The sequence below is a fragment of the Centroberyx gerrardi genome, chromosome 6 (assembly GCF_048128805.1).
Source record: "Centroberyx gerrardi isolate f3 chromosome 6, fCenGer3.hap1.cur.20231027, whole genome shotgun sequence".
NCBI classification, from domain to species: Eukaryota; Metazoa; Chordata; class Actinopteri; order Beryciformes; family Berycidae; genus Centroberyx; species Centroberyx gerrardi.
Genome location: NC_136002.1, coordinates 29143768 through 29166441, shown reverse-complemented (window position 1 = coordinate 29166441; position 22674 = coordinate 29143768). Strand labels below are relative to the sequence as shown.

Sequence of the window (22674 nt, the reverse complement as noted above, 5' to 3'; positions counted from 1 at the left end):
TTTCAGACTGTTCCTCTATACAACGGCAGTGAATGGAGAGAGAAAAAAAACGCAATTCTCCAGTCTCCTCTACCGGAGCAACAGATCACAGAATCACTGATTTGGGGGTTTTATCATGGAGGAAGAGACACAACCCAAGGTACTATCAATGTTCAACATCACTTTAAGCAAGTGACTCATCTTCACCACATGCATGGGTACAACGCAGACGAGGCGGAGCAAACATCGCTTACCTAGCTTGACCTCGCCCTGGTCGTTCAGGAGGATGTTGGCACCCTGGAGGGGGGGGGGAGGAGGGGTGGGGGGTGGGGGGGTGGGGGGGATGAGGGTGGTGGTGGTGGGGGGGGGGGGGGGGACAGAAACAACCCACACAAACAACCCATTACACCAAGACTGACGGTTATACACTGTTCTTTTAATGTTAAACCCACACATGCTTTCATGCTGTGAATTATAGATCAATTAACTGTAAACATTGGCTAATCTGTCAGTCTTTATTTATTTGTTGCATTACCATCAGTAGGATTAGACCAATATATCAGTTTGTCGATATCAGCCTTTTATTAAAAATCTGATATCAGCCAGTCAGTGTCGTCCTCCTCTGATATGATGGGTGTGTAGAAGTTTGTTTGATTACATATTTATTGTGTACACTGGTCTATGAGAAGCCCTTAAAATGAATGGATTCTAATGGACATTTTGATCAGATTACACACACGCATGCATGAACAAGTTTGGTTATTATTATAATTATTTTCATCCTGGATTTCAGTGGAGAATTTTAGTGTCTCGTGGTCTAAATGCTGTTTCTGAGGCTTTTCCACCCTGAGAAGAACGCAATTCTGTAGGAAACACTGAATACTGGTGAAAATGGTCAAATTTAATGGTCAAATTTAAAGATCAGTTGCTTCAATCCAAAATATATTGGTATGGGCCTTCAATATTGGTTGAACGCTAATCTTCAGTACTCTCTATTTGCTCTATTTGTGTCTATATGTTATCCTCTGCCGCTGCAATGAGCCAATTTCCCCACAGGAATCAGTAAAGTTTCATCTAATCTAATCTGATGTAACACATAATCTGACAAATCTGCATGGCAGAGTTACAGCTACAGTCAATAAGACATTCAAGATATACAAGTACACAGAAAATCTAAATAACAGTCCCATACTGCTCTATGATGCTCACCTTGATGTCTCTGTGGATTTTCTTCTGTCCATGCAGGTAGTCCAGGCCCTGCTCACACACACACAGTAAATATCATATAATCAACCATTAAACATCATACAGCTGACAGCTGAGCTAAAAAAGAGCTTTTCCTTTGTTGATTTCACCTTAAATCCACTTCAGTCATGAAGGGGGAAGCAGGTTAAAGAAGGATTTTAAAGCCTTCAGACAGTTGAGACATCACATAGGCAAAAAGGGGGCGCCACTCAATACAAGTGAGATGTTTCCAATCATCAGTAATGATAGTAAATGATCAACAAATGATCAGTGTGACTCTACCTGCAGCATCTCCCTGCAGATGTAGGCTATCTGTGGCTCAGACAGAGCACCGGTCACTGAGGGATTCAGGAAGAAAGTCAAAATGTTTGTTATTATGTGGAAGCAGCATTATATAATCTATTTAAGTCTGGCAAAGAGGAAAATAAAACAGTTAAGGCTCTAACTGGCTATAACACACCATTGCAATAAAAAATGCAAATGTTCAATAAATCTAACAGTCATGCAGTCACAGGTGTTTGTTCATTGGGTGTTTTACAACGGCTTTGAACACGGCTCAGCCAATCAGAACTGAGGACCGGGAACATTTTATAGCTGGTGTTGCTGGAACAATCTGAAGTGTTTTAAAGAGGCATGAAGTGATCTGTGAGCTTTATCGACCTCGATCTGAGACCAGTAGAAACTGCAACAACATCGAGAGAACTTTTCTCCTCCTACACAAGCCTGTGGCAAAGCCCACACCACCACCACCACCTCCCCTTCAGTGACAGTGGCCTATAAGTGACAAGAATAATAAAGTATCACTTTCACAACAGGAAGGAGTGAGGCAGCTAATTATTAGAAACGTCCAGTGAAGCGGCCAAATATCGCCCAGCTAAATACTGGAATATAAAGGCCAGAAAGTGAGTTTTGAAAGCCAGAAATCTGCACCAAGCGAGTCACTGGTATTGTATTGTATTATCAGCCAATTCCTGCAGATATATTAAGGTCATTTTGTGCCAGTAAGAGCAGTAAGTAAGTGCTCAAGGTAGCCTCTTGGGAGCCTCTCTCTCTCTCTCTCTCTCTCTCACACACACACACACACACACACACACACACTCACACACTCACCATGGTAGATGTCCTGTAAGGAGCCTCCTCCACAGAACTCCATACAGATCCACAGTTTATTGGCTCTGGAGACACAAGAGATGCTTTGAGTGAACTAAGATTCACGAGAGAGAGAGAGAGAGAGAGAGAGAGAGAGAGAGACAGACAGACAGACAGACAGACAGACAGACAGCTTACCGTATGTAGCTGCCATAATATGCAACTATATTACGATGTTTGCAGCTCTTCACAATCACAATCTCCTGCTGGATGACAGAGAAGTCGTCCTCTGTGGAATGAGAGAGAGAGAGAGAGAGAGAGAGAGAGAGAGAGAGAGAGAGAGAGAGAGAGAGAGAGAGAGAGAGAGAGAGAGAGAATGCATATTTATTACTACATAGGGATAAAAGTGGAGTTTGTAGGAGAGTTAACAGGCTCTGCCAGAGTCTGTATGGAATGAAATGTGCTTGATGAAGATCATGAACCTGGCCTCTCTGGTCCAGATGCATGTGGTGAGAGTTGTATGTGTGTGTGTGTGTGTGTGTGTGTGTGTGTGTGTGTCAGAGTCTGGTATCTCTTGAAAGCACCAGATCAAGCTGTGAAAACTCTGGATAAGAGGCCAGAGTGTGAAAAGTTGACAGCAGAGTCTGTCAACACATAATAATGAATGTGTTAAACTTAGACTTCAGTTGGGGCAACAGAGTCGTTGTTGGACTTTTGCACTGAATTTTCTTGACATGTGTCCGGGTTCCCCAGACTCCCAGAATTCCCCATGGTCTCCCGAAACGCAAGACCAATCTAATCTGGGAGATTTCTGATGAGGCTGAAAATAAAATATTGTTCTTCAAAATATTAAAGCTGCACTAGGAAACTTCACACACCAGCGCGGCTCTCGATGGCAGCAAGAGGTTTGAAATCGTTTGAAAAATCTGATCTTCAATACCCAGGACATCCACAAGAAATCTACAGAGTCTCAATTAGTGAGGATGGGACGCTCTTCTCTGTGTCAGCTCCACTTTGTGATTTAACCTGATAAGACGGGTGAACTTGTACATTAGACATGTTGCCTTGAGCAGCTTTAATAATGAGCTCATATCTTTAATGAGTCACTGTGGTCTCCTCTGTGTTGTGAGAATGCAAACTAATCAGAGCGGCTGGTTACACAAGTGATTGTTGGAAGATAATCAGTGTGATCAAAGTGTTACAAGTCTAATGAAATGCAATTACAGCCTGTTTTCTTCGCTCGTGAGTGGAATATAATGGTTTATGGCTTTAATTTATGTGATTTATATCGCTGTGCCACTGTGCAAGTAATGACTCTCTCTCTCTCTCTCTCTCACTGTGTGTGTGTGTGTGTGTATGTGTAGCGTTCAGTGTTTGCTCTGGTGTAATGTTTTGTTAAAAGCTCCCCGTAATGGAATCATATTAAGTTGGGATGTCTACTATGTGTTATCTATTGAAGCAGTGGTTCTCAACATGGGGTCCGGGGACCACCAGGGGTCCTTGAGGGCATCCCAGGGGGTCCCCAGCAAATTGATGAAGCGTTAAACTTCATTATTTCATTTACAAGAACAATTATAGAATGTAGGAGACTGAGTATTTTGATCATAGATTTCACTGTTATCTCTCTCCCTACAACACAGATAGTCATGGAGTTCTGGACAAAATCATATCTAACAATAAAAATATTCTCAGATTTGGGTCCGAGGGACAAAATCGCATCAAATGGGGGTCCGTGGCCCTAATGTGGACTAAATTAGGGGTCCTTGATATGAAAAAGGTTGAGAATCACTGTATTAAAGGTTCCATATTCTCCACTCTCCAGTGTTTTATTTTGTGTCTTGAGGTCCATTCAAAGCTGTGTGTGTGGTGTCATGAACCAAAAACACTCTCAATCCATTTTGACACGTTCATTTTCCAGCGTCTCTCTGAGCCTTACCAAGAACAGGCTGTTTCTGTCGCCGTGTCTTTAAGGCTCATTAATATTAACGACCCCTCTGTTCTGATTGGCTAACCGTTTCAAGAGTGAAACGTGAGACGCCGCGGCCCGGCGGCTACAGGTAGGGAAAACTATCCGGTAATAAACAATGACAACCGCTTTGAAAAAAACACTTTGTTAGTCTGTTATTTCTTACAAAAATGATAATGAGCGAACCTTTGTGACGCCACAAAGTTACGGAAGTCCAAACGGCTCGTTTAGAGGCTCGCTTTTCTAATATGGATTGTGTGGATTTAGTTGGCGACCGTGCGTTTTGATACTTTCACCATGTTTAGATAGACCATCCAACTCCTTTATCATCACAGAGGCAAGGGGAGTCCTGCTTTACACCATATGGGACCTTTAAAAAATGTCGGTAAGCAAGCTGAGGCTGGAAACATGCTCATGACATTTGTCTCCTGTCATTATTTCCCCTCCAACAGTAAATCTTATAGAGAAGAAATGCCATAAAAAAACAAACATTTAATAGAAAGAGAAACTTCATGGCTAAATTCTCACCTGGTTCCATCTTGATGACTTTGATGGCTGCCAGCTCTCCATTCTGCTTATTGCGTGCCTGGAAACACACACACACACACACACACACACACACACACACACACACACACACACAGGTTAATATTTTTACACTAGCTTTCAGTCAAATTATGAAAATCCGTTGTAATTTTGGAGTGTTTCAGTTGTGTTTCCTTGTTATTTCCAGATCAGCGATCTGCAGAGAGAACAGTCCGCTGCTCCACTGTTTGGAATTTAAGACACAAATACAAGCATGAAAACACACTTTCACACCCCCACATAAAGCACACACATACACACACACACATGCACACACACTGACCTTTAAAAGTGTGATAGCAGAAGATGGTGTTACTTCAGTTCCCATTCACACTGTCTATAAACAGAGTCTATAAACACCACACACACTCAGAGTTAAAATAAAAACATCTTAGTCACATTCAACACCCTACATGGTATTTTATTATATTTATAGCATTCAGTCGAGAAAATGGTTCGCACTCAGAAAAGAAAAACGTTTCCCAAGACCTTTCATGTTCTCATTATATTTGTTTTTTGTATTTTTATAAATGCAGAAGGGAAATCATGCACAGCTGTTTCGGCTAGTGCCTTCTTCAGTGTGCAGGTTTATTTATAGTATGCCTTTATTTAAGCATTTACAAAGTGCCATTGAAATTAAAAATGTATTTTTCAAGGGAGATGTGGCGAAGAGAGCGGCTTCATGACAAACTGCGGACAATCTGTCGCAGATTGCAGAAAAAGTATTAAAATCACCTTAAATTCAAAAGACCAAGAGTGAAAGATGACAGAGACAGCTCCTTACTGAGCAGAGCTACAGCCAAACTTGATCTCCTTATTGAAACAGGGTTACAGTTACACACACACACACACACACACACACACACACACACACACACACATCTGGAGACCAACACCATGCTGGAATAACAGCAGTGGTGGACGGGTAAGATTATAATCCAGGTACAGCAGACTAGCTGGATCATGAAGGGACCGGGCTTTTGTCAGAAATCGTTATATTTGTTATTTTGCCTCCATTTAAAGGAGAGGTGAGGGGGCGTCAGGTGGTTCAGCTCTAAAGTGCGTACCATGTAAACACATTTAATGTCCTGGGTTCAAATCCGTCACATGTCTTTGTCACATATCATCCCCCTCTCCCTCCCAGTCTTTCCTGTCTCTCTCTACTTGGAACTGTCTAATAAAGGCAAAATGCCCCAAAAATTATCTTTAAAAGGAGAAGTGAGGCGAAGGTCTTCAGTGAGGCGGAGGCCGGGGTTAAAGGTTACAGTTAGGTTTATCTGAAAACTGTGACGTGTTTTTTTGGGGTTTGCAGCTTGGTAAAAGCTCTCGAGCAGCACTGGGAACTCAGGAAGTCAAACGTCTCCATGGTAACAGGTGTGGCGCATCTTATCTTGTATTGCTAATCTGCAACTTTTTTTTTTTCTGTGCAAGGCAACAACTTCTCTGTGTACTAATCAAGAAGAGTACCCGGCACAATCACCATGGTACAGATTTTACATTTTTACAAAAACAAAAACCTCACACACCTCCTCACACACTTCAGCATCAGTAACAGGTTAACAGCGCTTAGCAACAAAGATGGAGACAAAATAACAAAACAACAACACAGATCTTGTAGATTCCCACTTTAACCAGGCGGGTAAATTAAGAATAAATTCTTATGGGTAAAAAGGGACTTCTTAGGATGACACTGCAGTTTAGATGTTCCAGACTCACGCCCCTGAAATAGAGCAGATACAGTCATAATGTAACTGTACTCAGTGGCTGAAGAGTAGGACGTGACAGCGGAAACTCCACTGCTTCAAGAAGGGTTTTTTTTAAACATGACAAATGCCATTGGACGGACACTTACGCCTCACTGTACCATGACTGCATACGCCGTCAGCCTGGGTGGCAGCAGTGGAAACTGAAGCGCTGACCCCGCTCTCCACCCACTGAGCTACAGTAACATCTAACGACATTTTGACTGTATGAAGTTAGACATCGTACTGCGTTTTGTACATTTAAAGTTATCTTTTAAACCCAGATCGCCCTGTTGTCCCGAAATTTCATGAAATGAGCACAATGTCTTAATATGGAAATAAGACGCTCAGCGCACGAAAACGGACACGACATGTTTCCCCATCAGGTGGAGGAGACACGACGAGACACAGGAAGGAGTTTGACGTTGAAATGGCGCGGTGGAAAGACGGAGGGAGGGGTGGGGGGGGCGTACGGATGGGCGACGACCCGGGTTCAATATCCAACGCGTGCAAATCAGTTTTCTACTGTGAAGTTTTTAATTTGCAGCCAAAGTTTTAAACCCTAACCCTTTTCAATCATGACCAAAACGTTACTGTAACCAAATTCGTTTAGTTGCCTAACCTTAACCAAGTTTTATTTTTTTTAAGGTAAATTTTGGGCGGCGTTTTTTGTCTTTATTGGACAGATCAAAGTAGCAGGCAGGACAGACAGGTTGATGACATGCAGTGAAGTTCCTGGGTCAGATTCAAGCCCAGGATGTTGCATTCACACGGCATGCAGCCCAGACTGAGCCACCGGGACGCCCTGAACCACAGATTTAGTTGCCTAACCCTTACCATAACCTTAACCCTAACCATAATCATCACCAAAGTTGTTTTACTTGCCTAAACTTTTTTTATACATTTCATTTTGAGCTTTTTCCAATATATAGGCATACAGAAATGCAATAAAAAGATGTAAAAATACCAAAAACAGAACACACACTGCAAAAAATGATGTTATCTTGTTTCCAGACCTATCAGCTTATTTCATGATATTTTTTGTGAAATTATCTCACTGCACTGGCAGATAATCTGCTGGTTTCAATACATTTCACTCGATTCATGCCAATATGACTTCTGTCAAGAAATCATCATAAAACAATGAATAAAATCTTGAAGGCAGAAACTTTCTCCAAGACAATTTCACTTTTACCAAGTAAATGTCCTGAAACAAGTTACATTCTCCTGAAAAGTCCAAATCAGTAAAATTATCTGCCAGTGCAGTGAAAGATGATCTCAGTAAAATAATCCTAAAATAAGCTCGATAAGTCTGGAGACAAGATAAAATAACTTAACAAGTCGGTCAGTTTCTGCAGTGCATAGACAACACATGATTGAATTTATTGAAGTTGAAACTGATTATAGAAATCAAACTCATGATGCTCTTACCAAGTTTTTATCCTATTAAAACCATATTGCATTGAAAAGTCCTAGATATTTAGTTTTCTTTAAGATATTAAATTGATACTGGACTCTTGATTTGTTCTGACTTGACTTGCTGTTCTACATTTAGACTTGAGACTTGACATTAATGACTTGGACTTGACTTGGTGTTCTACATTTAGACTTGAGACTTGACATTAATGACTTGGACTTGACTTGGACTTGACTTGGTGTTCTACATTTAGACTTGAGACTTGACTTGAGACTTGTGCCTCAAGACTTGATACTGACTTGGTCTCACCTCTGTATGGAGCACACAGCCCACACATCAAACACCTCGCCCCTTACTCGCCTAAACGTAACCATTAGCGAACGTTTCCACATGACACGCAGGTGAAAACACCGTGTCCGAGTCATACTGTCGTCCTCTAGTCCTTCCATGGAGAAGGAACAAAATCTTCACGTTATTCCTCTCCACAAAATGTCAGAGTTTGTGCTCGTTTCTCAACACTGTGTGAGACTGTTGCATAAAACACTCAGGAACACAGTATATTTGTCTGCCTGCTTTAATATCAGCCTCCATATCATTCATGTCCACAGCACATAATCTTCATTTCAGAGCTGATTTCTCGAAATTATGTGTTGCATAAAACACTCTGGACGAATAGGTCTACAGCACATTTCTGTGTTAGTGAAGCCCAGTAGAGCCTGTAGAGTAAAAGAGACTTTATAGTGGTGTGTAACTCTGGTAGTCTCTTGGGTTGTGTCTCTTCCTCCAGGATAAAACCCCAAAATCAGTGATTCTGTGATCTGTTGCTCCGGTGGAGGAGACTGGAGAATTGTGTTTTTTTTTTTCTCTCTCTCTCCATTCAATGGAGGAACAGTCTGAAAATCACTTCTAGCACATAAAGGAACGCCGACAAAGCAGATTCTGACAATATATTAAAAAAACTAGTCATGCTGCTGAATTGTTTTTAACCCTCCTATTATGTTGCGGGTCAATTTGACCCATTTTCACTTTTGAGTTGTCTGAAATACTGCTTACCCTCTCTTTTTCTCCCTGAAATTGTTTGACTTTTCCTCATTTATGGTCATGAACTTACATGCAAAGTGTGGACGCCCTGATGTGTTGTGGGAAGTCTGTACAGACTTTGTATACAAATAATATGATGTTACTTATATACTTTCACGTACAAAGATAGTTGCACAGACCCAAAATAAAAACATGTCTTTGATGTATATTGTTGTTATCTTTTGTTTTATTTGTTTTTATTTTTTGTTGTTATCTTTTTTGTTGTTTGTGTTTCCTCTGTTATGGGGGGGGGGGGAGGTTATTTTGTATTATTTGTGAAGCACTTTGTAACCTTTTTACCCCCTGTGGGGGTAAAAAGGTTTCCCACACTTCTGTTCAGTGCTGCAACAGACTTTGTCAGACATAGATGTTAAAAAATGAGCTCCAAAAGACTGACAGTCCAAGAAGTCCCATCACAGATTTTCAACTGTGATACTGAAATAGAGAAAGAGGTTTCAGAGACAGAGGACAATGTAGTTGAAAAGATGCCAGGTCTGCCCTTCAACAAGACAGTAAAACCAGCACAGTGTGTACAGTGCAGGAAACAGACTCTTACACTGTGCTCATCATGTGGAGAGGAATGAAAAAGTAAAAAGGTGAAATCATATCTACTAGGGATGGGACGATATATCGAAATTCAATATATTGTAATACAAAACCGTGACAACACATATCGTTAGGCAGAAAAATGAATCATGATATCAGCTCCATGTTATTCTGCTGTAGGAATCACAAATGAGACTCTTGACCATCACAGTTTCACAAGCTCTCCATCCAAATTATATCATTGTCACTTTGTAATGACATTTTTAAATTGTTGATACAAGATTTGTGTCTCAGAAATAAACAGAATTCTGCAGTCAGACTTTGTCGTCACTGAACTTTTATTGATCACATCGTATCGCGGTCTTATCCAATCGTGAACCAGATATCGTGTCTTGAATTGTATCGTGAGATAAGCAGATCATCCCTAATATCTACAGTAACTGTAACTGAGCTTACTTTTACAAAATACAAAAAATATATACTATAATATATACTTAGGGAAATTGAAAATCTTTGCATTACGTTAATTAAACTGAGTTATCAAAATGCCACAGCTTGTGAGAAAGGATATATGTTTATTAAAATTGTTAAATATAGTGTATATATCATATGTTCTCATATTTCTTCTTTCTGAATTTTCTAAACTATTCTTTACCTGTTTTTGAGTGTATTTAAACAGTACGGGTCAATTCGACCCGTAACGTAATGGATGTAATTTCTTTCCAACATAATACGAGGGTTAAGTGAATCTGTTGCTTTATGTTTATCAAACCTTTCAGTTTGAACAAGTGTAACACTGAAATTCTTCTGACCAGAAGGTTTAATAACATAAAGAAAGCGATTCACTTGTTAGCATTCGTTTATGTGCCAGAAGTGATTTTCAGACTGTTGGCAGTGAATGGATAGAGAGAAAAAAAACACAATTCTCCAGTCTCCTCTACTGGAGCAACAGATCACAGAATCACTGATTTTGTGGTTTTATCCTGGAGGAAGAGACACAACCCAAGAGACTACCAGAGTTACACACCACTGTAAAGTCTCCTTTACTCTACAGGCTCTACTGGGCTTCACTAACACAGAAATGTGCTGTAGACCTATTCGTCCAGAGTGTTTTATGCAACACATAATTTCGAGAAATCAGCTCTGAAATGAAGATTATGTGCTGTGGACGCGAATGATATGGAGGCTGATATTAAAGCAGGCAGACAAATATACTGTGTTCCTGAGTGTTTTATGCAACACAGTCTCACACAGTGTTGAGAAACGAGCACAAACTCTGACATTTTGTGGAGAAGAATAACGTGAAGATTTTGTTCCTTCACCACGGAAGGACTAGAGGACGACAGTATGACTCGGAGGCGGCGTTTTCACCTGCGTGTCATGTGGAAACGTTCGCTAATGGTTACGTTCAACAACACTTTCATCACCGTCTGATCTCTCTGAACGAGTGCAGTCATACGATACTCATACTCACGGTTAGTCAGTAGCAGATCAATGGCATTACAGTAATTGCTGCAACAATTTCTATGAAAAGCTGAAGCCCGGGAGAGCTGGGAGAGACATACAGGGCTTTCACAGCAGCTCGGTGTGTTGTGGGAAGGAGTCGCGGCAGCAGCGGTCCAGTCATTCTGCGTCTGCACTCAGTACAGCGCAGACAAACAAAACACTCGGTGGGTTTTAAGAGTAAGGAATGACGGCTGCAATAACAACGGAAACTCCATTCAATCAAGAGAGCAGTCTAGAGGGTCGGGTGTGTGTGTGTGTGTGTGTGTGTTTCAGGGTGTGTGTGAGTGTGCATAAAATAAGATAATCCTTTATTAATCCCACAACGGGGGAAATTTACAGTGAGTGTGTGTGACATCAGAGAGGTTACTGACAGGAAAGACCCCCCGCAAACAATCTGTAAACTAGTAAACACACACTTAAGCGATATGGAAATGTTGTTGAGGAAGACCTGCGGCTTCCACAGTGACGCGACGAGACGAGCCTGACCTTCTGCAGGCGAGGCGAGGCGAGGCGAGGCGAGGTGAGGCGAGGCCAAATGTGTTTCAGCCATGCACACACACACACACACACACACACACACACACACACACACACACAACCATTTCCGAAACCCTTAAAAGAGAAACCTTCTGTGCTGAAGACAAAATGACCAAACTAAGACTTCAAACCTGTCACATCGGGCCTGACCCACCCCGACAGAAACAAGGAAGATGGTGAAGGAGAAGAAGAAGAAGCCGCCTCCTGTCTGCTTCCGTCAGCTCGTCTGTCAAAGTAATTTATATAGGAAATGACTGAGAAGTGATCTGTGAATATGAAAGGTCACAGGAAAGTGTTCGAGTCTGCAGGAGCAGCTGTGAAGCATCAGAGAGAAGACCCGACTGATTGACTTGAGTTATTACGCGATGATTCAAAGAAAAGCATTTTAGACATTATAAGCTGCTTTCCCATTGTGTATTAAATGCATAAAAATATTCATATGCGTTTCATGTAACTCACATTTAATTTGATTTGACCCTCTATAATATGTTTTGTTGAGTACAACTCTATTTCACAGATAAAAAGCTGATTAAACTGTTTTTCTCCGGGTTCATCCTTCACTACGCTCCTGCCCCCACAACCACACACACACACACACACAGACACACCCATTCGCCCACACGCACACACACACACACACACACACACACACACATACACACCAGTGATAAGCTGGTATTTGGCTGACATTTGTGTATCGTTTTTGGCATCAGATATTTTCTCTCTTCCTCTTTTTTTTGGTCAAAGATGAATCAACCCGAGCCGAAATTCAAGCACTTTGCACCCTAAAACACACACACACATACACACACACACACACACACACACACCACACACAAACCACACCGTTTCAGCAGAAGCTTGACATAGTTGACTCCGCTCTGCAGGCAGATCCTGCAGGGTTGGTAGCTCACTGCTCATTGATCTCACTTCTTCATTTCGTAGTGGAGGCTGCACACACACCTGCTGCAGCTTCTGAGAGGCTGCAGGTCTGAAACCAGACTGTTGAATCCTGAATCACACACACACACACACAACCCACCACACGTCAGCTGAGGAGTCAGGCTCGTACTGTAAGAGGAGGGGGATCCTGACGTGATCACATGCAGTCAAGACCGGACCCGCTGAACCGAGTCCAAGTCAGCTCCAAGACTAAAGGAGGTGGAGGCCAAGTCAAGACCGGGACCGGAGCAAATCGAGTCCTGTTCAAGACCAGAACCAAATCGAACCACACTGAGTTTGATTTTACCCTTTATAATATATGATTAAACTGTGTTTCACTGCTGCCCCCACAACCACACACAACCACACACACGCACACACACACACACAAACACACACACATACACCCCCATTCGCACACACACACACACACAGACAGACACACACACACACATTCACCCACACACACCCACACAAACACACACACATACACCCCCATTCGCACACACACACACACACAGACAGACACACACACACACATTCACCCACACACACCCACACAAACACACACACATACACCCCCATTCGCACACACACACACACACAGACAGACACACACACACATTCGCCCCCATTCGCCCACACACACATACACACAGACACACACACACACACACACACACACAAATGCAGACCAAGTCGAGACTGAGACCAGACCAAACCGAGTCCTGTTGAAGACCAAAACCAAAACAGGAAATAAAGTGTTTGTGTCTTTTTTTTCTTTCAAATGTGAAAATAATACTTAATAAGGACGTAGATCCATCTACAGAAGCTCTGTATTACTGTAAACCCTTCAATTTCCAACCAATCAATACAGAGGATTATGACTAATCAATGCATAGACATTACATACACATACAGGTTTCTACAGGTGAAATCCCTCACATTGTTTGTCATGCTGTAGAGAAAATAATCCAAACATCAGTAAAATTAACCCTTTTTTAATATTTTTTAGAGGGGAAGGAAAAACGTCAAGTCATCATCCGATATTGAGCGAGAGACCCAGACAAGTCCAGTTCGTCAAAAACTGTTTTCTTGAAACCAGACTCAAGACCGGCACCAGACTCATGTACTACAACCTGCCACTGAGGAAGCGACTGCCTGAAATAAACCAGTTCACACACTCATGTTTCTGCAGACTCTGGTCAAATGGTAGCAGCAAATAGTCCTTTGTGTTTGTTTTAACTGACTTAGAGCGCCAGGTGGGTGGGGTTTACTGTGCATTTGGTCTCACAGTGAGCGAGCAGGTCAGGGTTCAGACTGATTCACACCTGGAGGATCCAACAGAAATAACTAAATAATTTTTTGTACAGAGACACATAGGTTGGTAACAGCAGAAAAAAAATCCCTAAATTGACTTTCGAAACTTTCCTGTGGTTGTTTTAACCTTTTGAAACTCGTTATTTTATCATACTTCACCCATTTGGCACCTAAGAAGGCCAATAAAAAACCATAAAAAAGTATTTGCCAAGTACTGTTTGACCCAGACGACTTTCACATGACTAATCTATCACTACTTTCAGCCAAAATCGCTCTTTTTTTTTTAAAGATCTTGCCACATCAACCCACTCAGTCATCAGAAAGCCTTCAGGAGTCGACACTTTAAGAGCTATAAAAAAGCCTTTTATGACTGACATTAGGGTGCTAAATGAAACGTACAGCATTCAGTACTTGCCGCCCGCATCAAGTTCAAGTCCTTGATGCTCGCCTACAAAGCAGCAACCAAAACGGCTCCCACCTCCCTGAACTCCCTCATTACGCTCCCTCCCGCCCACTACGCTCTGCCAAGGAGCGGCGCCTGGTGCTGCCGCCACAACAAGGCCCTAAGTCTCTATCCAGACTCTTCTTCTGTGGTTCCTCGGCGGTGGAACGAGTTACCAAACTCCATTCGATCCGCAGAGTCCCTCTCAATCTTTAAGAAAAGGCTAAAGACCCAGCTCTTTAGTGAACACCTTCTCACCTGATGGACTGTGTAACCAAAAAAAACCCCAAAAAAAACCTCTTTATCTACCTCTATGCACTCTATGCATTACCTCGTAGCACCTATGTCCAGTCGGACCAGAACTTAGCTTTATGGCACTTACTCTCGTTGTTCTCTCCTGACTAGATCCTTGCTTGTGTTGTATTAAAATCTCATATGTACGTCGCTTTGGATAAAAGCGTCTGCCAAATGGGAAATTGTAAATTGTAAATTGTACATAAAGGGCCATGACAAGTTTAAAATTAAACAAATACAAATTGTAGTTTTGAGGTGTTAGCAGCGCTGTGTTCAGGGTTTCTAAAGTCGTGTAACAGAAATATATGCTGAAGTGGAAGACCATGCAATACATTTATCATCTAACATCCCTCTGCTTCCAATGTAACATTCAGCGAAACAGAAAGAGCTGTACTCACAACGACAGGTACATCAATATGATTCGATCTGTCTCTGTTTACAGTGTCAATAACAACACTAATTCATTGAACCGTTGACACTTTTTGTATAGCCTACTCTCTGGTCCTTTTCAACCCATAAGAGAAGACATTTTTATACCAAAAGGAAAATAATAAAATCGTTCCACGTCAGTGATTAGTTCACACACATATTATACAATATCTGTCATAGATATATATCTGTAGATATTTGAAGAGTTCATTGCCACACTATATAGTCTATAAAAGTGTTTTCTTGTCAACCAACCAAGGACATTAGCTGCCAACTATCCATCGATAAGCTGCATAATTTGATTAATGTTTGTGTTATCAATCATTTTATCAATGTAGACATGTAATTTTTCACATTGTGGGTGTCTCATGTCTTAAAACACTTCCTTTATTTGAGCTGTGTTTGTATATACTGTATATCCTGCATTGCTCAGTGAGATATCAGAATCAGAAACTTTTATTCATCAAATACAACGTACAAGGAATTTCTCAGCTGATGAACCTGTTTTGTTAAAAGCACTTAAAGAGTAAATTGGACTCAACTCAACTTGACTAGATACAGATTCAAAAGAATATTTGTCCTCTGACTGTATCCACCCTTCACTGTGTTGTCGTCCAGCAGGTAAAACCAGCTGTCGTTCAGCACAGACAGAGACAGACAGGCAGGCAGGCTGGAGGCTCGGAGCGGGACAGGAGGAGAGGACACTGATGTCACAGGAGGCAGAGAGGCTGATGGGATACATGTCACATTTTGTGCATCTTTGTCGAATAAAACTAAACTAAAACTAAAATAAACTTAACCGTGGAGTGCAGATACTTCACTTGATACTTCCAATGGTTTTTGTTTCTCTCGTTTTCTGTCATGTGCATTTGCTTAATTGCTTTAATTCATCAATGTGCGACTCTCTATCAGCTATTGATAAAACAAAGTGGTGATCCGACATATTCTCAGTTCCTGAAAGCTTTTCCACTGTCTGTTCTAATCAGCCGGTGTCTGGTAGCTCTTTCCTCTGCCGCACAGGAAGTGATGCGTTTTCCGCTTCCGGTTTGTTTGGAATCAACAGAAGAAGAAGAACTGGGTAGTTAGCATGAGCAGTGATAGCCACCATGGCTGAACAGACAGAGAAAAGAGAAACTCAAACTGCAGCAACAGAAAACCCAAGCTCCGCCCACACTGTTTGATTGACAGGTGATCTGTGGGAAGTGCAGTGCAGAAACACCACAGTGAGGCTGAGAGACAAAGATGGAGACTAAATGAAAAAAAAAGCACAGATCTCATGGTTTACCACGATGAAAAAGATTAAATAAATCTATGTGGCTGCAGTCTTCACATCCTTTTCTCTGACTGCAGTGACATCAGCGTCCTCTCCTTCTCCAGCTCCTCCTAACCAGTCAGAAAACAGGACCAGGAGGTATTTACTGTATCTACTGTGGGTTTATTTTCGTCTCCGCTGCCCCTCCCCTCCCTCCCTCCCTCCCTCCCTCTCTCCTCACCTCACCTGTCCTGTCCTGCTCCTTCTGACTTCACCTCACACTTCTGTTTCCTGCTGCTGCACTGTCACAGCCATTCTGGTAAAAATGAAGTCTGCTCTGTGAAAGCCAGGTCACCTTTATCACAGTCATCGAACACACACACACACACACACACACACACACATACACAGAAAAAGGCCTATTTTCTCCCCTCCACTGTCGGTTAAAAGTGCTGCATTTGCAGGTTGACCTCTGTGTGCGATGTGTGAATGTAGAGCTGTACGTGTGTGTGTGTGTGTGTTTGTGTACGTGGCTGTGTGTGTGTCTGTGTACGTGGTTGTGTGTGTGATGGGGGGACCATTATGCAAATCTCTCTCTGTGTCTGTGTGAAAACAGCAGGGTCTGCTGCCGGCCTGTTTAGAGGAAGTGTGCTCCGCTCCCCGGCCTCCCTGCTTTGCATCAGTCACACACACACACACACACACACACACACACACACACACAGTACGGTTCACTGTACTTCAGTGCGGTACAGTTACAGCGCAGCAGAGATAAGCATGGTACATGAAAGTACAGCTTGACTTGGACTTTGTAAAGTTTTCCTGATACGACCCAAAACTGAAAAACTTTACAAAATGTCCAAAAAAGATGCACAGAGCCTGGGCCAGGTAGTTTTGGTGAATAAGTTACTACAGGCCAAAACTGCTGATAATACATTACTATGTTTTTGTCTTGTATTGTACAATACTGAAAGTATTGTGTTTTAGTAGTATAGAGAAGAGTCGAACACTGGCTGAATAACTAAATATAAATGTAGTGTGGTACAGAGCAGATTGCGGTATAGTTGCAACACAATAAATAATAGTATGGTACAAGACCAGACAATAGGTAGGAAAGTGTGTTAAATATAGAGGCTTTGCTTCACCAATCTCCTAGCAACCACATCTGGTAGCATCAGGTCCAGTGCTGCGTGCAAATTAAGTCTAAATATATAACCGGGCTAGAAAAACACAGATACCTGAAAAACATTGTTGTCCGTTCAGTAACGTTCTCAGTAAAAGTGAATAGTGTGATAAGGTGGATTTGGTTACTGTGACACAGTAAACTGTCTTGTCTTTAGCCCTAGTCTCTTCTCCAAAACACTCTGAGTTGTAGCTTGAGAAGAGTCAGCTCAGTTAACCTGAACAAACTGTTAGCTAGCTAACTAGCCAGCAAACACACTGATGTTCATGTTAGCATGCTAACGCTAGCTGCTACTAGCTACGTTAGCTAGTGTGCTAATCAGATGTGTTAACAAGACAGTGATGGTTAGCTGACCAGATACTATGGTTAGCTAGCTAACAAGCTGACATTATCTAAACACTAAATCAATCAGATGGATCAGTGATGAAATGATCAGTTCAGTCAGAAACAGCTCAGATATTAATCATGTGTATTGACTTCTGTTGAGGTGCAACTTTGTACGTTTAGAAACACAATCAGCTGTTCACATGACCAGGAGCTGAAGACCTCCAATATGGCCGTCAGAGTGCTACACCACCTAAAATCCCTCTATTGTAGGCTACTGTTGATTTTATGTCCTCTTTTATATCTTTTCCTTTTTATTATGTTTTCTGATCCTACTTTATGTTTTTATTCTGTTTTACTGCTGTATTTTTTACTTGTTTTGTGAAGCGCTTTGTAACACTGTTAAGAAAGGAGCTATAAAGTTTATTACTATTATAAAGTTTTTTATTGTATATGGCACAACACAGTAAGTATTGTTCAGTATGCTACAGTAGCCTACACTACAGCACAGTAGCCTAGACTTACATACAAGAGACGTGACATAGATGCAGCCTCTGTAGAGAGTGGTTAAAGTGTAGGCAGATGGTTCTCTAAATGGATCAAAAACAGACTTGTCAAACCTCACAGTGTCCCATCGATCACACAGTAAAGGTCAGTAAAGGCAGGCTGGTTTATCACAGACATACACAGTGTGCTACTGTATTACATTCCAGCAAATACTCCTAGGCCTCCATTGTTTGATTTCTCCACTGCTGCCCAATAAATTGATATTATGTTGAATTGCACCACCATGAATTTCATCTCCATTTATACAGTATTTCAGGCATTTAGATGACGCTCTCACCCAGAATGCCTGACACTGAGTGCAATAGAAGAATGTAAGCTTCAATTCTTGGATGATCCACATCAAAAACAACCACCAGCTAGTGCAAAAGTCTGACTCACATAATCCTCCTCTGTCTCAAGGTGATAAACTCCATGTTAGCTATTCCTTACAGGGTTGTTATTGTCACTCGACTAGCCTTCTGGAAAGTACCAGAGGGTCCACACTGTTCCACTGCATGGATGCCCACATGTATTTAGTTACGTGTCTCTGACGAATGCAAAGGGGCAACAGACCTACACCTCTATGTTAAAGTCCCCATGAAGTGAACTCCCATTGCTTTTACTTCCTGGAAAATAATTTCATGGTGACCTCATGCTGCACCAGGAGGCGTAAATATAAACTCCAACCAATAAAACATCACAGATCTTTGAACAATCCCGCCCCTCCACCCCAGTGCCATATGAGTAAAGGTTATTATTATTATTATTATTATTATTATTATTATTATTGCTTCAACATGTGACATCAGATGGCCTGCATGTCGCATGGGGAGTGATTGAAAAAAAACCCACTTGATCTGAGCAGTCGGACTGATTTGCATTTTCAGAGATGTGATTTGAATCGCATTTCAAAACACCTACGAATGTGTTTTAAATCTGATCTGAAACGATCAGATTCCATGCCTTTTTTGAGTGTTCAGTCTTAAAAATGTGTCTGACTCGGATATCGGATATGCAGAAAAATCAGATTTAGGCTGCCTGTGTGAAGACAGCTTAGGTCTTTGAATCAGATGAAGGATCTGCTGACTCCTGATAGTCCACTACAAAACAGCAAAATCCATTTTTTATGCATATAGCTGATGCTCTTACTTACAACTTACAGTGAGTGCAACAGTAGAATGAGCTTTCATTCCTAGATTGCCAGCATTACAAACCAATATAAAAGGAGTGCAGCTCTCTGTATCGGTCCATGTATCTAATACTGTGAGCAGATACTCAGTAAACTCCAATTCAACTTGAAATAGATAGAGAACCACATGAGGGTGAGAACGGCTGCTGTGCTGCTGCTCTGTAGTGGAACAGTTGACTAACAGCCTGAAAACACTGGCAGCATGGAGCAGAACTCGTTGTGCAATATACAACCTTTGTTTCCAACCACGGTTTGTGATTGGACGTGACGCGTTCAGACCAGACGAGCGCTTATAACCACAAAATACAAACTTTTACCTTCTAACTCAAACAGCATCGCTCCATCTGTGACGACTGTGTGAACGGAATGAAGCAAACGAGGATGTTGTTGCTTAGCAACGGGGAGTACATTTTCTGTTGGTGGAGGGCCAAAATAAAAATATTATAGTAAAACCCCAAGCTTGTATGTTTGTTTAATGTTTGATTGTATTATAAAATTGTTGTAAATGTTGCATAAAAGCAATTAGCCGCTCAGTGTTGTGCTGAATTGTGGTTATTGGCAGCAGGAACAAGGATGTTACTGCTCCAATAAAACATCCTTACAAGATGTTCTGCACTGCATCAGACCTGCTGAGCATCAGGCCACAAGGTAACTGACTGACTGACTGACGCGTGTGTGTGTGTGTGTGTGTGTGTGTGTGTGTGTGCATGTGTGCGTGCGTGTGTGTGTGTGGATATGAGATGCCTCAACCTCAACTTCTGCCATTGCTGACCTCGTTTTCAAACCCGGGCTCAGTCAACATCCAGACACACAGACACACCTGGTCAAAACCCAGTCTTTCATGAACGTTAATTTGGTCACTGATTCAAATCCTTTAAATCTTCTGCATGATGTTTATGTGCTGAAATTAAAAGTGTATTTTTCAAGAGAGACCTGGACAAGAAAACACCATCGAGACAAACATAAAGGAAGCAACATACATCGATCTACATAAACAAGAACACAATCAAAATCACAGATGAGGTAAGGGCAAAGAGAAAATTCACTCAAAAGCATCAAGGGCCAAAGTTAAATAGATCACAGCTCAGCAAAACATCAACTCCTCATTGAGTCACACACCATAACACATACACGGTGGGTGAAATGGAGTAGACAAATAAATAAAAACATGCAATTAGCACTCTAATGGAAGATTTGCAAGATACTTTGATTTCGGTACAGTTGAGTTCAGTTTAATGTCATGTATGATCACCAAACACATGTAAAGGATATGAGCAAGAATACTTTCACTTCTTCTAAACCCACTTCCTCCAGCAGACCTGGGACCTGCACTCGATTTGAGACTGCACTGAACCAACAAAACCAGACTCAATCACAACTACGTTTCCTTTCAGAATCATCAGGAATTTCCCGATTTAGTATTCGGTGAGAACCGAACGAGCACGAAACCACTTTCCCGGCTCTGAAAAAACTGAAATCTATCAGCCAGAGATCACACAGATAACTGAGCAGGTGGAGGCAGATGTGAGACATGGTTGACTTGTTCTCAATGTAAAAAAAAACAGATGCTGGTAGCAAACGCTGCAAAAAAACTCCCTCTTAATGAGTACTCTAGTCTTCTATGGAGCTATAAATCTATATTTTTCATAACTAAAATAAAATGCCTCCTCCTCACTGCACCTGTTCCAAGAAGTTGTCTCTCATCTCAAGCTGAACTATACTGAAACGAGTCAAATGGACCTTCCTGGTTTGCAAGATTCTTCAAATGTTTCAAGAAAAGTATGATTTGTAGACTCTTTACAAGCTTAAATCGCTTGTTGGGATGGAGTTTTTTTTTCTTTTACTGTGGAGAGATGAAACTCCAACTCAGATAACTAGTAAATAGATAAATAAACTGATGGATCAGACCTTGTAGACGTCTCCATAGGTTCCTCCTCCAACTCTCAGCAGGATCTCAAAGTCGTCCTGAGGGTTCCTGGTGGAAATGTCCAGAGCCGCTCTGTGTTGGAAATCCATCTTGACTGGTACTAGTAGTCCTGCTCCTTGGTCATGTCACTCTCTCTCTCTCTCTCTCTCTCTCTCTCTCTCGCCCTCTCACACACACACACTCACTCACACAGCGGCTTCTACATAGGCAGCAGAACTGCTGGACTCCCTCGCTCTCACAAGGTCTTCACCCCGTGCCTCCACTTGACAAACGCCGAGGAAAGAAAGCCGCAGGGAGAGCCGGAGACTCTTTCTCTCTCTTTGTCTCTGAGTCTGACTCACTGTCTTGTCACACACACACACACACACACACACACACACACACACACACACACACACACACCTTCCTGTTTCTGTTTCTCACCCTGCGATCGACCCTCCCTCCCTCCCTCCCTCCCTCCCTTCCTCACACCTTCCTCTGTTCTCTCTCAAACGTTTTTTTTTTTTTTACAGCTCATTTGCATAATCCAATTTTATTTCCTGTTGGGTGTGTGTGTGTGTGTGTGTGTGTGAGAGAGAGAGAGAGAAAGAGAGATAGATAGATAGAGAGATAAAAGGAAACCGACAGAGAGAAAGAATAGGAGAAGTTTAAGTTTCTCCAGCTTTTTGAAGTTTGCGATTTGTTGAGATTTGTTCTTGTGTTTCTGCGTTTCTATCCTTGTGAGGACCAAATGTCCTCACAAGGATAGAAAGATTACAAAACTCATCCAAAGTGAGGACGTTTTGCCGGTCCTCACTTTTTCAACGGGCTAACTGAGGGTGAGGAGGGTTAAGATTAGGATTAGCTTCAGGTTGGGGTAAGAGTTAAGGTTAGGGTTAGGGAGTAGGGGATTAATGTAGTCAGAGTCCTCACAAGTATAGCAATACCAACCTGTGTGTGTGTGGTGTGTGTGTGTGTGTGTGTGTGTGTGTGTGTGTGTGTGTGCGTGTGCGTGCGTGTGTGTGTGTGTGTGTGTGCTGGCACATACTTGGAGGACATGTATGGGTGTCTACGTGTGGTTTGTAGCTGATTAATTGCAGTTGTGCTGTTTGGGGTTTTCAGTGTAGGTTTCAGTCTCAGGTTTGCACCTACAGA

General features: G+C 41.9%; 1 protein-coding gene across 5 annotated transcripts in view; it reads right to left on the bottom strand.

Moving 5' to 3' along the window:
* map4k1 (mitogen-activated protein kinase kinase kinase kinase 1) overlaps window positions 1–21934 on the bottom strand; it is a 43188-nt gene extending 21254 nt beyond the window's left edge. For all 5 annotated transcript variants that reach the window (XM_078284200.1, XM_078284201.1, XM_078284204.1 and 2 more), the window contains exons 1-7: window positions 21522–21934; window positions 4808–4865; window positions 2512–2602; window positions 2335–2399; window positions 1507–1562; window positions 1189–1236; window positions 234–276 (exon numbers count right to left, since the gene is read on the bottom strand). In XM_078284200.1, the coding sequence (XP_078140326.1) occupies window positions 234–276; window positions 1189–1236; window positions 1507–1562; window positions 2335–2399; window positions 2512–2602; window positions 4808–4865; window positions 21522–21629 (469 nt within the window). In that variant the 5' untranslated portion in view covers window positions 21630–21934. The remainder of the gene's footprint in view (window positions 1–233; window positions 277–1188; window positions 1237–1506; window positions 1563–2334; window positions 2400–2511; window positions 2603–4807; window positions 4866–21521) is intronic.
* Between the last annotated feature and the right edge of the window lie 740 nt (window positions 21935–22674).